The 13,142-nt window shown below is 50.6% G+C and overlaps 1 protein-coding gene across 2 annotated transcripts in view; it reads right to left on the bottom strand.

Annotated features, from left to right (window-relative positions):
• Positions 1–4,716: 4,716 nt before the first annotated feature.
• Positions 4,717–13,142, bottom strand: part of PRKCA (protein kinase C alpha) — a 395,491-nt gene continuing 387,065 nt past the window's right edge. For both annotated transcript variants that reach the window (XM_077853719.1, XM_077853720.1), the window contains one exon: positions 4,717–11,302. In XM_077853719.1, the coding sequence (XP_077709845.1) occupies positions 11,138–11,302 (165 nt within the window). In that variant the 3' untranslated portion in view covers positions 4,717–11,137. The remainder of the gene's footprint in view (positions 11,303–13,142) is intronic.

Raw genomic sequence — 13,142 nt, 5'->3', positions numbered from 1 at the left:
GAATAGACCTCTCCGCGATCTATTTATTGAATTAGCTTTTTAAAAAAGGAGTCTTGGAGAGACATCCAGTTCTGCTTTCTTGGAGCTGAAAGCGATTCTCGCACATTCCCCGCAGGCACAGCCTTTCTCCCTGTGATGCGCACTCTCAGGATGGGGACGGAGTGTGAGAATCGATGGCCTTTGCTGTGCCGCGGGCACTAGCATTGTGGCTGTAGTTTCACCCCCAGGGCGCTCAACAGGGGAGGAAAGGCTCAGGGCTTGCACACGCACTGGGCGAGGCTGGAGGCGGCCTCGGGCACAAGCCCCGAGGGACAGACTCAGGACGCCGCTTTCCTCGGCAGAGGCTCCCGAAAAGTTTTTGAAAGCCTATGTTTCATTAATTCTGTGTGTGTGTGTTTATGTGTGTGTGTGTGTGTGTGTGTGTGTGTGTGTGTGTGTGTGTACATCTTGTGTCCTTAATTGGGTTGTGAACACCAAGGCCCAAACACAGCAATGGTTTGCTAGACTCCAAGCAGTCTCAGGTGCATTCATTCATTCATTCATTCACTCCCCCAACGCACACTCCTCCGGGCCCCTACTCTGTGCCAAGCGCTGCTCCCGGGGCTGGGATCACACACGAACCCATAAACAGGTCGCGCTTTCCTGAGCTCACCCCCTAAGCATCGAGCCAGTGCGCCTCGAGCCAGATTGCACGAGGCTGTTCAGTCACGGGAAGGTTTGGGTTTTATTTTAAGGGTGATGGGAAGCCGCCGGAGGGCTCTAAGCAGGGAAGGTATTTGCTGGGACCCGGTCACGGGCGATCGAGGGTGACCTTTCGAAGGGAAAAGATGGAGTGTGTGTTAGAACAGGGTTTTCAATAGCAGCACCACTGGCATTTTGGGCTGATCATTCTCTGGTGGGGGTGTGGGGGGGGACTGTCCTGTGCATCGCAGAGTGTTTAGCAGCATCCCTGGCCTTTGACCTGTACCTCCTAGTTGTCAGCAGTGACCTCCTCCAGCTGTGACAACCAATAATGTCTTCGAATATTGCAAAACTGCCCTCTGCCCCGGGAGAACCATGGCTGTCCAGTAGACCCAACAAGACTTGCTGATGGACTGGCTATTAGTGGGCAGGTAAAGACACGGGACAGCGGAGCCAGGACTGGATGGAGGACTGGTTTTGACCTCTCACCCTGGGCTGCAGCTATACTGCCCCCTGGAAGGGCAATTGCAAGCACAACTCAGCACGGGGCCCCATCTCACGAAGGAAACCGGGAAGGCAGGCCGTGCAGGATTCCCGCAGAGAAATGAAAAATGGCAACACGGTAAGTGTAACAAAGGAGGGCCGTGGGGGCCACAGGCTGAGGCTCCCCTGCCCCCCCATACTCAATTCCTAGGCCCGCCGGGGGTTCCTGCCCACCCCCGGCCAGCCCTGCGCCCGGACTCTGAAGTTGGCTCCAGAATTCCCTTCCCGCCAGAATCGGCTCATGAGCTGACACGCGGCCCCTTTCTCCAAAAGGACGGAAAGAGGGAAACCCCCGACGGCCACGCTCTGCTTGGGCCACCCTGGGCTTGGTCTCCGCGGAACCTCCGAGAGCGGACGCTTCCTTCGTGGGAGCCTCGCACAGACTCACCTCTCCGTGGCCCTGTGGGCTAGGCACCTGGTCACGCCCTTACATAGAGGGGAAACTGAGGCACGGGGAGGCACAAAGCACAAGCAGTGTGGCTGCAGACTCGGCTCCTAACGGCCCCTCCACTGCCTCTCTGGAGCAGATGCACCCGGGATGAAGGGGTGCGGGGTGCGGGGTGGGCACAGGGTGGGGGGGTTGATGCAAGGGTCTGGGCACCGGCAGGAGGCTGTGGGTGCAGGAAGCACACCTGCCGACGGGCTGCCCGCCCAGCCGGAGGCTCCCCTGGGCCACAAGGGTGGGGACAGGCTTCTGGGGACCGCCAGGCAGCAGCAAGCCTGCTGTGTGGGTTACAGAGGCCTGATGGTCTGCCTGGTGCTCCCCCGGGGTCCTCCCCGCGGCCTCCGCGGGGGTGGGGGTGGGGGGCTCCTGGTCCTGCCGGGCCTCCCAGTCGCCCCCCGCACGGGCACACCCCGCGGTCACCGGCCGCTGCCGAGGGCGCTGCTCTGTGCAGGTGACCCACGCGGCACCGGCCTGCGCTGCCGTAGAGGGAATGTGACAAAATGCGGCGCTGAGCTAGGCTCGGGGAAGATAGACCAGCACACCGGGGAAACTGAGGCCAGGCCATTCTTCCCGCTGCTGCTCTGCTAGGCCATGTGAGGAAGAGGCACGAGCCACCTGTGTGTAAAAGTGACCTGCCGGGAGCCGCCGCCGCACCCTCAGTGCTCCGAGGCTCTTCTTCTGCCACGTCACTGTCCCCCTGGTGCAGCCGAGAGAGCCCTGATTCCAGGAGGTTCAGGTGTGAGCGCGGCAGGTTGGGGATGGGGCCTTAACCCAGGGACGCCTTCGCTTGGAACCCCAGTCGGTGGGCTGGGAGCAAGGCCTTGAGGTCAGAGAACCCAGGACTGGCAGGTGTGGGAGCACTGGGAGGGGACGGGGCTGGGGGCTGCAGGTGGGGAGGGAGGGAGGCCCCCTGGGACAAAGCCCTGAGCCTGCGGGGAGAGCAGCCCCCTAAAGGAGGTGAGGAGCAAGCAAAGGCGACCTTTGACCCTCAGCTTTTAGAAGTAGGGTTATTGGGGCGCCTGGGTGGCTCAGACAGTTGAGCGTCTGTCTCTGGCTCGGTTGTGGTCTCGAGGTCCTGAGACTGCGCCCCGTGTCAGGCTCCCGGCTTGGCAGGGAGTCTGCTTCTCCCTCTCCTCCCTGCTCATGCTTTCTCACGATCTCTGTCCCTCTCAAATCTTTTTTTTTTATTTAAAATCAATTAATATATAGTGTATTATTAGTTTCAGAAGTAGAATTTAGTGATTCATCAGTCATATGACACCCCGTGCTCATTCCATCCTGTGCCCTCCTTAATGCCCATCACCCAGTTAACGTGTCCCCCCACCCACCACCCCTCCAGCAACCCTCAGTTTACTACAGTTAAGAGAGTCTCTTATGGTTTGTCTCCCTCTCTGATTTCATCTTATTTTCCCTTCCCTTCCCCTATGTTCATCTGTTTTGTGTCTTAAATTCTACGAGTGAGATCATATGTCTTTCTCTGATTTATTTCCATTTATCTCTAATACTCTCTATCTAATCTATCTATTTATTTATGAGACACACACAGAGAGAGGCAGAGACACAGAGAGAGAAGCAGGCTCCATGCAGGGAGCCCGATGTGGGACTTGATCCCAGGACTCTGGGATCATGGCCTGGGCTGAAGGCAGATGCTCAATCACTGAGCCACCCAGGTGCCCCAATACCCTCTAGTTTCATCCACATCATTGCATATGGCAAGATTTCATTCTTTTTGATGGCTGAGTAATATTCCTCTCTGTGTGTGTGTACACTTCTTTATCCGTTCATCTGTCGATGGATATCTGGGTTCTTTCCATACTTTGGCCATTGTGGATATTTATTTAAAGGAAGAATGAGGGATGGAGGGAAGGGGAGACAGTGCGTGTGAGCTGGAGGTGGGGCACAGGGAGACGGAGGGAATCTCAAGCAGACTCCTTGCCGAGCACAGAGTCTCACATGGGACTTGATCTCAGGACCCTGAGACCATGACCTGAGCTGAAATCAAGAGTCTGATGTGTAACTGAGTTACCCAGGCACCCCAGCTTTTACTCTTTTTTGAGGTTAATACCTTCTAGAGTGTTAAGACTCAGGGGGGTAATTTTTATTTTTATTTTTAAAGATTTATTTATTCATGAGAGACACAGACTGAGAGAGAGAGAGAGAGAGAGAGGCAGAGACACAGGCAGAGAGAGAAGCAGGCTCCCCACAGGGAGCCCGATGCAGGACTCGATCCCAGATCCCGGGATCGCAACCTGAGCCAAAGGCAACCGCCCAACCACTGAGCGACCCAGGCATCCCCCGCAGGTAATTTTTAAAATGTGAAACATGGAACATTCCCAAACACCCGCGAATAAAATAAACCCAGGATGAAGGCTGTTGATGCCAAGAGTGGTGGCAATCCTGAAACCAGGTCCATAGCGCGGCCAACGGGACGGACAAAGTCCTCATCGGTTGCTGTGCGTGCCCCGCCGTTCAGGAGTGAAGAACGGAAGAGCCCGCAGGCAGGGGCCACCCGGGTGTTCCTCTCCCTTCTCCAGCACATTCCTGGCACCTGGCACACCTCCCGGCTCCCAGCAGGTGCTCCACCCAGGACTGATACATGAACGAGGGACAACCTGCCACTACTTTATTCTGGTAACTATTTGGGTTTCAAATCAAAAGCACAAAGCAGTTTAAGAAAAACCGGTGTGGGGGATCCCCGGGTGGCTCAGCGGTTTGGCGCCTGCCTTTGGCCCAGGGCGTGATCCTGGAGACCCGGGATCGAGTCCCACATCGGGCTCCCAGCATAGAGCCTGCTTCTCCCTCTGCTTGTGTCTCTGCCTCTCTCTTTCTATGTCTATCATGAATAAATAAATAAGTAAATCTTAAAAAAAAAAAAAAAAAGGCAGTGTGACCTTAGAGAGAGAGGCACGCACAGATAGAAGAGTCCGGACTAAAAAAAAAAAAAAAAAAAAAGGAAGAGTCCGGACTGCAATGCTGGCTGCATGCTTGCTGAAAGATCACTGCGATGCCACAAAGGGAGCAAGCAAATGAGACCAAGGACACAGAGGAATGATCATTGTATTTATTCGTACACACTTGCTTCCAAACTACAACTAATGTATCTAACAAAGCATGTCATGCAAACAAAGATCAGAGGTTATACAAATTGAGGAAAGCAGTGCAGTAATTTATACATCCATCTTGCCTCCTTTAAACCAAATGTTATTGGACAGTTGAATGGCCTCTACATTTTGTCAGTAGGTGCTTACACAGAAGGAAAAACCTCAACCTCCAGCTCTTCGTCTTCCTCCTCCGCACAGATTTGGGGTCTTATACGATGTTTTCCAATTAATGATTCAAACATGACATGTCACACACACACACACACACACACACTCTCTCTCTCTCTCTCTCATGTGGTAAAAGCAAGGATTTCAAATGTCTCTGACCATCTATAAAAGAGATTCCGAAAGACCCTGATAGAAGAGATAGGAGGTGAATTTTTAGACCACTAAGACTCAAGAGAATAACCTGCCTTCGTGGATGATTTTGAATAGTCCACTAATCCCCTTAAGAAAACAATCACATTCTTCCAGGAAAAATATCAACAAAAATCTATGAACAATCACAGGAATAAATACTCCTAAAGTTAAGCAGAGGAGACAAAGACACAGTTATTTAATAAGAATATGCAAAGCCACCTTTTGTCTGATTTTAGAAAAAAAAAAAGTTTCTTATAAAGTAGCCTTGATAAGTTTTTGAAAAGTAGGCTTCTGTCTCATGCAAGAGAGAATTCTGAGACAGATGCCCTTGGGAGTGTTTGCTGCTGCCTCTTCTTTCTCAGGGATATCGAAGTATATCTGAATTGCCCAGTGGACAAAATCCTTACAGGGCAGCTCTGAATTTTCACGGACTGTGAGCCGTGGGGGACCTGGGGGCACTGGAGGCGGAGCTGAGGAAGCCCCCTGCCCCCCAAACCAAAAGGTGGTCACAGAGCCTCACAGAGCAAGGAAAGGGATCCAGAGACCCCATGGGAATGCTCTCCTAGGGCTGCATCTGGAAGAGGACCATAAACCTATCTTTCCTATGGTCCAAAAGTTTCTAGACCTTAGATGGTTGTCCCCAGTGCGCATTAAAAACATGGGGGGCCTCAGTCTGCCAACACATTCCACCTGAATTTCCAGCCGTTCTCGCGTGGACTCCATATACACTGGCACGGGAATATCCTGTAGTGGGAGGGCAGGTCGGGGGCGCGCTCTAGCGGACCCCAGCTGAGTCCTCCTACAGGCTCCACGGGGTTGGAATCTTAGGAAATTGTCAGTAGTTTTATTTTAAAAACTTATTTTTAAAAGAAGAATTGAGTTATTAAAGTTCTCTATAAAAAAGTACAAATAGCCCAGTATTACTCAGTTGTTCTGTTGGAATTATCAATTTTTTTTTTTCTTAAGGTTTAAAAAAAAAGTCTTTGGACTTTGTGGGGCTTAGTGTAGGGTCACTGTAAGGCTGTTTGATGACTGAGTTTGACCTACACAATTATTCACTGACACCCAATCACACAGATCAGAGGCACAAGGGTCCTAGTCATACATGATTTTAACTCTCCCAAAGAGTCCCTGATGTTAGAAAGTTAACAGGATTGCGGTTGATGCCATTTCTAGATGCCTTCACTCACTAAAACTCAGGTAACCTTTCGCAATTTTCTGTATCTTCCGATTTGTCGCATCGACCCAAATGGGAAATGACAGACATGTTTACAGTCTGGTATGTTTCATAAGATGTTACCCAAGCAACTCAAGGAAAATGTTTAAAAAAAAAAATATCTCCCCACTTGTCACATTAGTGTGCGGTCACTAATAACCAGGGTGCCCTTTCCTTCACTGTAACTGTCACGGCTTCGCTGCTCCCGGAACATCATCCTTTGGGCCCCTGGGTCAGCATCTCCTTCCTGATGATGACTAGCGTGCTCGGTGGGGGAACAGGCGCTCCTGCCCTTGCCGGGTTTAAAGAGACAGGGAATGGTGTGATATGCACACACACAAGAAAGAGGTGACTTCATGAGACCAAAGTGAGAAAATGACTGTCAGTTGGTGTTGCCTTTCTGAGCCATTTAAAAATATCAGACTCTCACTTTTCCTCCCTCTTCAGTACTGAGAAAATGAATCCCAGCAAGAAATCAGATTTCTCCTGCTAGGCGCAATCAGGTGGGAACCGCGGTGTTAGTTCTTTTTGCCACTTCTCCATCCACCCCCAGACACCATCATTCTCAGCAGGAAGCCACAGAGGCAAACGGGTGGGGACCTACTGGCTCCCGGGGCATGCTGGATGGTTTGGCTCTGCCCGGGAATTGTGAGCCACCCCAAGGCAGGCAGAGAAAGGGGGCTTCAAGCAGCTGGTGCGGATGCGGTTGGCATTCAGGAGATGTTTTTTGAGGAGGACTAGACCGTGTTCCTGGCAACAGACTTGCTCTCAAGGACCAGCCAGCAGTGGCTGTCAAGTGCATCAACAACCAACAAGGCAAAGCCGCTGGAAATAGCAGCAGCTTCCTTCCTGAGATGCCCTCTCCTTCCACACCCTCCTGGCTTCCTCCTCCGGGATACACTCAATCCTTGCTCTTCTCTAAACGCCTTACTGACCTCTGCCTCCACCAACCTCTCCCCTCTCTGAACATCAGTAAGTGACTCGCTTGGGGTCTACACACGAGTTCCAGCAAGCACATCACCTGAGGACTGCAGCTCAGAGACTTTCTCCACAATCACTGGCTGGTTGTATCACCGCGGCTGTTTCACATCACCTTTCAACAGATCTCAGGTCAAGTTTCCAAAGCGTCCTAAACTCTCCAATCCTCTGCCAAAATTCCTAATAAGGAAGTCTGACACATTTCAGGAGAAGAGACAGACGGTGATGTTGCGTTCACTGGTACCAGGTCATGAGGATCGAAGAGAAGCAGATGTGCTGAAGAGCAACCATTACCTTCTGAATTAGTTCCTGCCTCTAGGGAACCTCCCATTGACTTCTGAGGGCTACACTCGGCCAGCACACTCTGGATACTTCCATCTAAACCAAGCATCTAGTGTCTTTAGACAAGATGCCAAGAGAAGGTGGCCTTCTGGCCTGCCCACTGGCCTGCCACCTCAGAGCCAAGTTCTGCTGCTGAGTAGCAGCCACCGTCCAAGGGAAAATAATGCAAGGCAACGTGAACGGCCCTTCCAAGTCTGGGACCAGAGAATCTGGCGGAGAACCAGACCGAGCTAGACTATGCAGGGCCCTGGACCTCCACAGGCCCCAGTGAGGTGGGCAGTGCTCAGGGCTGGGGCTTCTAGAGCCGCCAGCTGCGGTCAAAAGAGCACCCCTTCCCTGTGGCTTTCACACAATGCCCACGAACTGGGACGACGCCACTGAACTACATCGATTGCTTCCTCTATAATGGTCACCCATGAGGTTTATTCTATATTGGGCTGCTCAGACCTTTAAAGCATTAGCCTTTACCTAAACTTGGTACAAAGCCACACACCAAACAGGGTACGTCACGGTCACACTTCACCAGGCCCTGGGGCTTCCCGCCTCCCTCCCAAGTTCGTCTTCAAGCCCGCTGTCCTGCAGGCCAAGCGCTGGGCCCCACAGCCAGGAGATTTTCTTTTAAAACTTTGCCATGCATTCTGAAAGAACGCAAGCCAGCTAAGATGATGAATGTTTCCTGGAGAATTATGAATAATTTGGAAATGTGTTGGCTGTGTGAGGGAAAGCCTGAGACTGCTGCTGGCATAGAAACAAGCAGACAAAATGGGGCTCAGGGATGAACGGTCCCTGACCCCCCAACGTGTTCCTTTCTGGAACCTTCCTTGCTGCCTGGGGCTTGGCTGAGGGTCCGTCCTGCTGCTGCCCCATCCTGGGGCAGGGTGACTGTTGTTTTGTTTCCTAGGCTCATTCTATAAACTGGTCCCTTTTCTACTCAACCGAATGAGATGTCCCTGGCAAAGGAAGGGTCCCCAAAGTGTGCTGCCCCGCAGGACTGCAGCATTGGGTGTGCCAGGGCCCTTTCTGCATTCTGATGTCCACAGCCCCTAAGAGACGGCGGAGGAAGTTGCTCTTTTTGGGGCTGACCCACTGCCTACCCCATCTCTTCCTCCAGTCAAGAGTCCCCAGGACAGACCAGGTCTCTCAGTCTCAAAGACCCTTCTGTGGTTGTGTTACATGAATTTCAGGCAAACAGAGAGTAAAAAATGAGGCGGTGCTTAGCTGGGAGACGCATTTGGAGAATGAGGGGACTTAGAGCAGCCCCTGTAAGAACGGATAATCACTTCCACGTCGGATGTGCTTTCTGCTGTAGGAGGCTGGCTTCTCCGAGGACCTTGCGTTAGTGTCTCACAGTGTCTCACCACAGATGTACTCCTCATGAGACTGGAAAGGCTGGTTCCAGCAACAGGTGGAAGAAAATCTGTAGCTTCTAACGAGTCTGCGGATAGAGCCAGGGGATGGCTGTGTCGGGATGGGGCGGGGGAGCTGCCAGACTGGACGGTTTGTCTCATGAAGTCTGTATGTGCTGGAGCAAACGGCGAGTCGTTCTGGGGGCAGCAAGACGGACGGTGTGCTTCTGGTGTGTCCACGCATACATAGCAGGATGGGCGTCTTCCTGTCCCTCCCACCCCAAGTCACTAACAGTAACAAGGCTGAAAAGGAAAAACCAAAGTCCAGCCCAGGGGCTGTGACAACATCACACCTACACAAACATACTAGGCATACTGGAGTCAAACACTTCCTGATGTCCCCAAGAGGAAGAGTGGTAAAGGAGTGGACGATGGTGCTGAGGAGCTAGGAGGGAGTGTTATCTCAGAAATAATCCCCAAAAACAAAACATTTGTTTGCAGGTAGAATCGAAAATATGTATGTGTGTGGGTATATATATATATATATTTTATATATATATATATATATATATATGCGCCTAATTGATCATGTAAAATAGCCATTCATTTCAAAATTAGATCTACGATAAAAAAATTAATATATCTGATACAGTGCAGGGTTTGCTTGGGGTGGGAATGAGGGAAGAGGAAGCACAGCAGCAAGGAATGAAGCTAAAACTTAATCATAAAAGCAGATTAGAAACAAGAGCCTTCACAAATATAGCACAATTGTGTCTTATAAAATTATTATAATACTCTCTTTATACTTGATACGATTATATCAATAATATAGATTCACTTGTTATTAAGGTTTATTATAAACATGCAAAATTCATTGCATGATGCATCTGCAAAAACATATTAAAATCCTTCTAGCAATAAAACATCTTCAAGCTGATGTGCATCCAGGCTTTCCTGATTCTACAGCTCCAGGTGTGTCATTCAACATGAACTGGAAATGGAGACCTGAACTGTATTGGTTTTCATCCCTTAGCGGATGTCAAGGGCTGGAGATGGGAGGGAAATCGATCAATGGAGACTTATGCTATAGTCAACACTCTGCTAAGTTACTGTACACCGTACTCTCGTAAACGACATTGCAGCCTAGTAAATAAATAAGTACAAAAGGGGAGGGGGTGTACGCTTCAGCCTCTTAGGACATAGGTAGCAAAATATTGGTTGGAGGGTCGGGGTTGGCTAACAACACTCGTGAGTAGTGGCATGATTGCTGATGGCACCCTGGATCACAGAATAATCTCCCAGAGATTAGAATGAACATACATACACACTGGTTTATCCTTGATCTGAAATGATTTCACATGCTCATTTAGCAAAGTCCTTAGAAGATTTGGCCTCTTAAAAAGAAATGCAAGTATCAAGATAATCGTCAACCAAACTGGGGAGCTGACAGATTCACCCAACGTTCATCTGAGGTTTGCTCTAAGACCAGTAATCACTGGACTATGACTGGGTTACGACTGTCGATGTATGGTAACGGTGAGCTTGCAAATGACTCACCGGTGGGGACTTGATTCATCTCGGCCTCTCAAATTCTAGGGACCGTTTCCACTGAGGCAGAGAACAGAAGCAGTGGGTATTTCAAAGCCTCCCCTACTCCCAATCCCACCTGGTTCACATTCTGGGCTCCCCGTTCTTTCATTCCAAAGACGTCTCAGGTGGAGGGGTGTCTAGCCCACTGGACTGGGACAGGTTCATTTTAACATCTCTGGTTGGGGGACCTCCATGGTGGAAATTGACAGAAAGGCAAGGAAAATACATCAAATCGTACCGAAAAAGGGGGAGAGTTTGTTTGCTTTCTAGGAAGGGTCAACCTACAGCCAGATGTGACTTCTACATAATTAAGCTGGACACTGTACATTATGTCATCTTCCACTAAGGTAATGTTCTTGGTTGTAAGAGACAGACCCTGAACCGTTGCTCACATTTGGACTAAAAACCCTAAAATTTTCAGGCCCCCATCTAGAACAAGAGAAAAGGCCATGGCCTTAAAATTTTAGGGTTAAGGATCATTTCCCACTGCTGGAGGGCTGGGGGCGGGGGAGACAATGGTTCTTCGTGGTGAGTTTCATACCGCACTCTGTAAGATGGGGTGCACAAATTGGGGGTTGACATACGAGAACCCCTCGAAATCAGACTGGTCTATGTTAGCAATGACCAACTGATCAGGTGGTGTTAAGACAGGCTGCCCTCGTGTGAAGAACTTGTCAAAGTTTTCTGCGCCTTTGCCACACTGCAGAGAAAAGAGAAAAAGAAGAAAAGGTCAGTAAATTATTGCAAAGCACAGGTGGCAGCTCTCTCAAGAGTCCTCGGCAGGGAAGAGCGTGGCCCGGGGGAATTGGGACTGGAGAGGCAGGAAGAATTCTGAATCTGGACACCTACTGGATTCAAAAGCCAGCCACAGCAAAGAATAACGCAAAGTCACTCCGTTGCAAACCTTCGATGACCCTCGGAACCGAACCCCTCCATGGAAAGGCACTGCTGATAGTAAGGCAGCAGCAAGGGGACACAGCCTGTTTTATTTCATTTTCACTTCACAAAGCAAGCGGGCTACGAGCATGATGCCACACGCGCAGGGCCATCAGTCACAGCCCATGTCGAAAGGCCAGGATGTTGGGTGGGAATGCAGACAGCAACCTCTGAACCAAGAAGTTGAGATTTCTGTCCTACTTGTGGTTCTCTACAACCATATTTGTAGTACAGTAAAAGCTGTGTTATTTTTGCAACTGGAAAGTGCTAAAAACCTCAGTTCATGATCTTCAACCAATATTGAGGTAGGTGTGGTGGCAAGGTTGGGACATTCACCCTGGGGCCCAGCTGGGCTTCAGCCTATCTAGATCTATCCGATCAACTGGCAGGTCGATACGGGGCTCACTCGCAGGTGGTCTCAGGCTGGAGGGGGTTTGCTCTGGTGCCCTGGACAGGGATAGCAAAGTCTCCTGTCTGTCTTGGATAGTCTTCTCCTGCAGGGTCCACCAGGGCACCCAATAAAGACAGGGCTGCAGGCAGAGCTGCCTTTTTGGAAGCTCTGAGAAACATGGCAGCATGCACAGCACCACGTGGGAGCCTGACCCCAAATCGGGGAAAGGGGTGTCCTCACTTTCTCAGCCGCTCAGGAGGGTTGTGGCATGCTGAAGTCCCCTGGACCCCAGAGGACTCTGAGACAGGAAATGTTGGGGTCACACTGGTGATACAAATCATGGTATTCCACATGTTGCCAATGATCACCCTTCCACCTGCTGGTACCATAGGGGATATGGACCAGTTCTGAGTTAGCACAATTTTATACTAACCAGGCAATACTGGATCTTTAACAGAGGACAGCTCTGTGAAGGGGTGGGGTAGGGGGTGGAGAGTCCACCCCAATCCCTCGAGTGTAAAGGGGGGAGGAGAGCCACATCCTCTCCCTGGGCTATGGAGGTTAAGGGTGTGGTGTTTCACACAGACCCCAGCATGCGGTGAGAGCACAAGGGGTGCTGTTATTTTTGTAAGGCCAGTTTAGTCTCACAGACCATACTTTCCCACTTCCTCTTTTATACCTTTCCCACCATCTAGAAAGTTTCCTCGAGGGTCTAGTTTCATCAGGCTTTTTCCACCCTGCTCCTAAGGCATGTCGTGAGTTCAAAGTAAGGTCTCTCACAACTGACAGCCTCCCTTTCTGGAGGTGTTTTCATTTTCATGAGTGACCACCCACTCACTCCTAATGGCGGGGGGGTGCACACCATGGACTGCTGTGTGGGTATGTGGATGCGTGTGTGGAGGGAGGCAGGGAGCCCTTGTATGGGGGCCCTTGCAGCCTCTCTATGGAGGCCATACTATTGGGCCTGTTTGTCACGCAGGCCCTGCCTCCTGCATAAGAGATGGTGGAATTGTATTTGAGGAAGATGTCCTTTGGGAACTTGATTAATTAATGCCCATGGCCTGAAAGACTTCAAGTGAATCCACTGTAGGTGCTCTCAGAGGCTGGGATGTGTGTTCCTTATGAAGAGATCATTCGCATTTGTTTTGCTATTCACTAACCGTGCAAAGATGAGTAAGAAGGACCTTCTAGGAAAAGGAAAAGGTGAAGTCTC

This window comes from Canis aureus, chromosome 16, assembly GCF_053574225.1.
Source record: "Canis aureus isolate CA01 chromosome 16, VMU_Caureus_v.1.0, whole genome shotgun sequence".
In the NCBI taxonomy this organism is placed as follows: Eukaryota; Metazoa; Chordata; class Mammalia; order Carnivora; family Canidae; genus Canis; species Canis aureus.
This window is presented reverse-complemented; position numbering and strand designations above follow the sequence as displayed.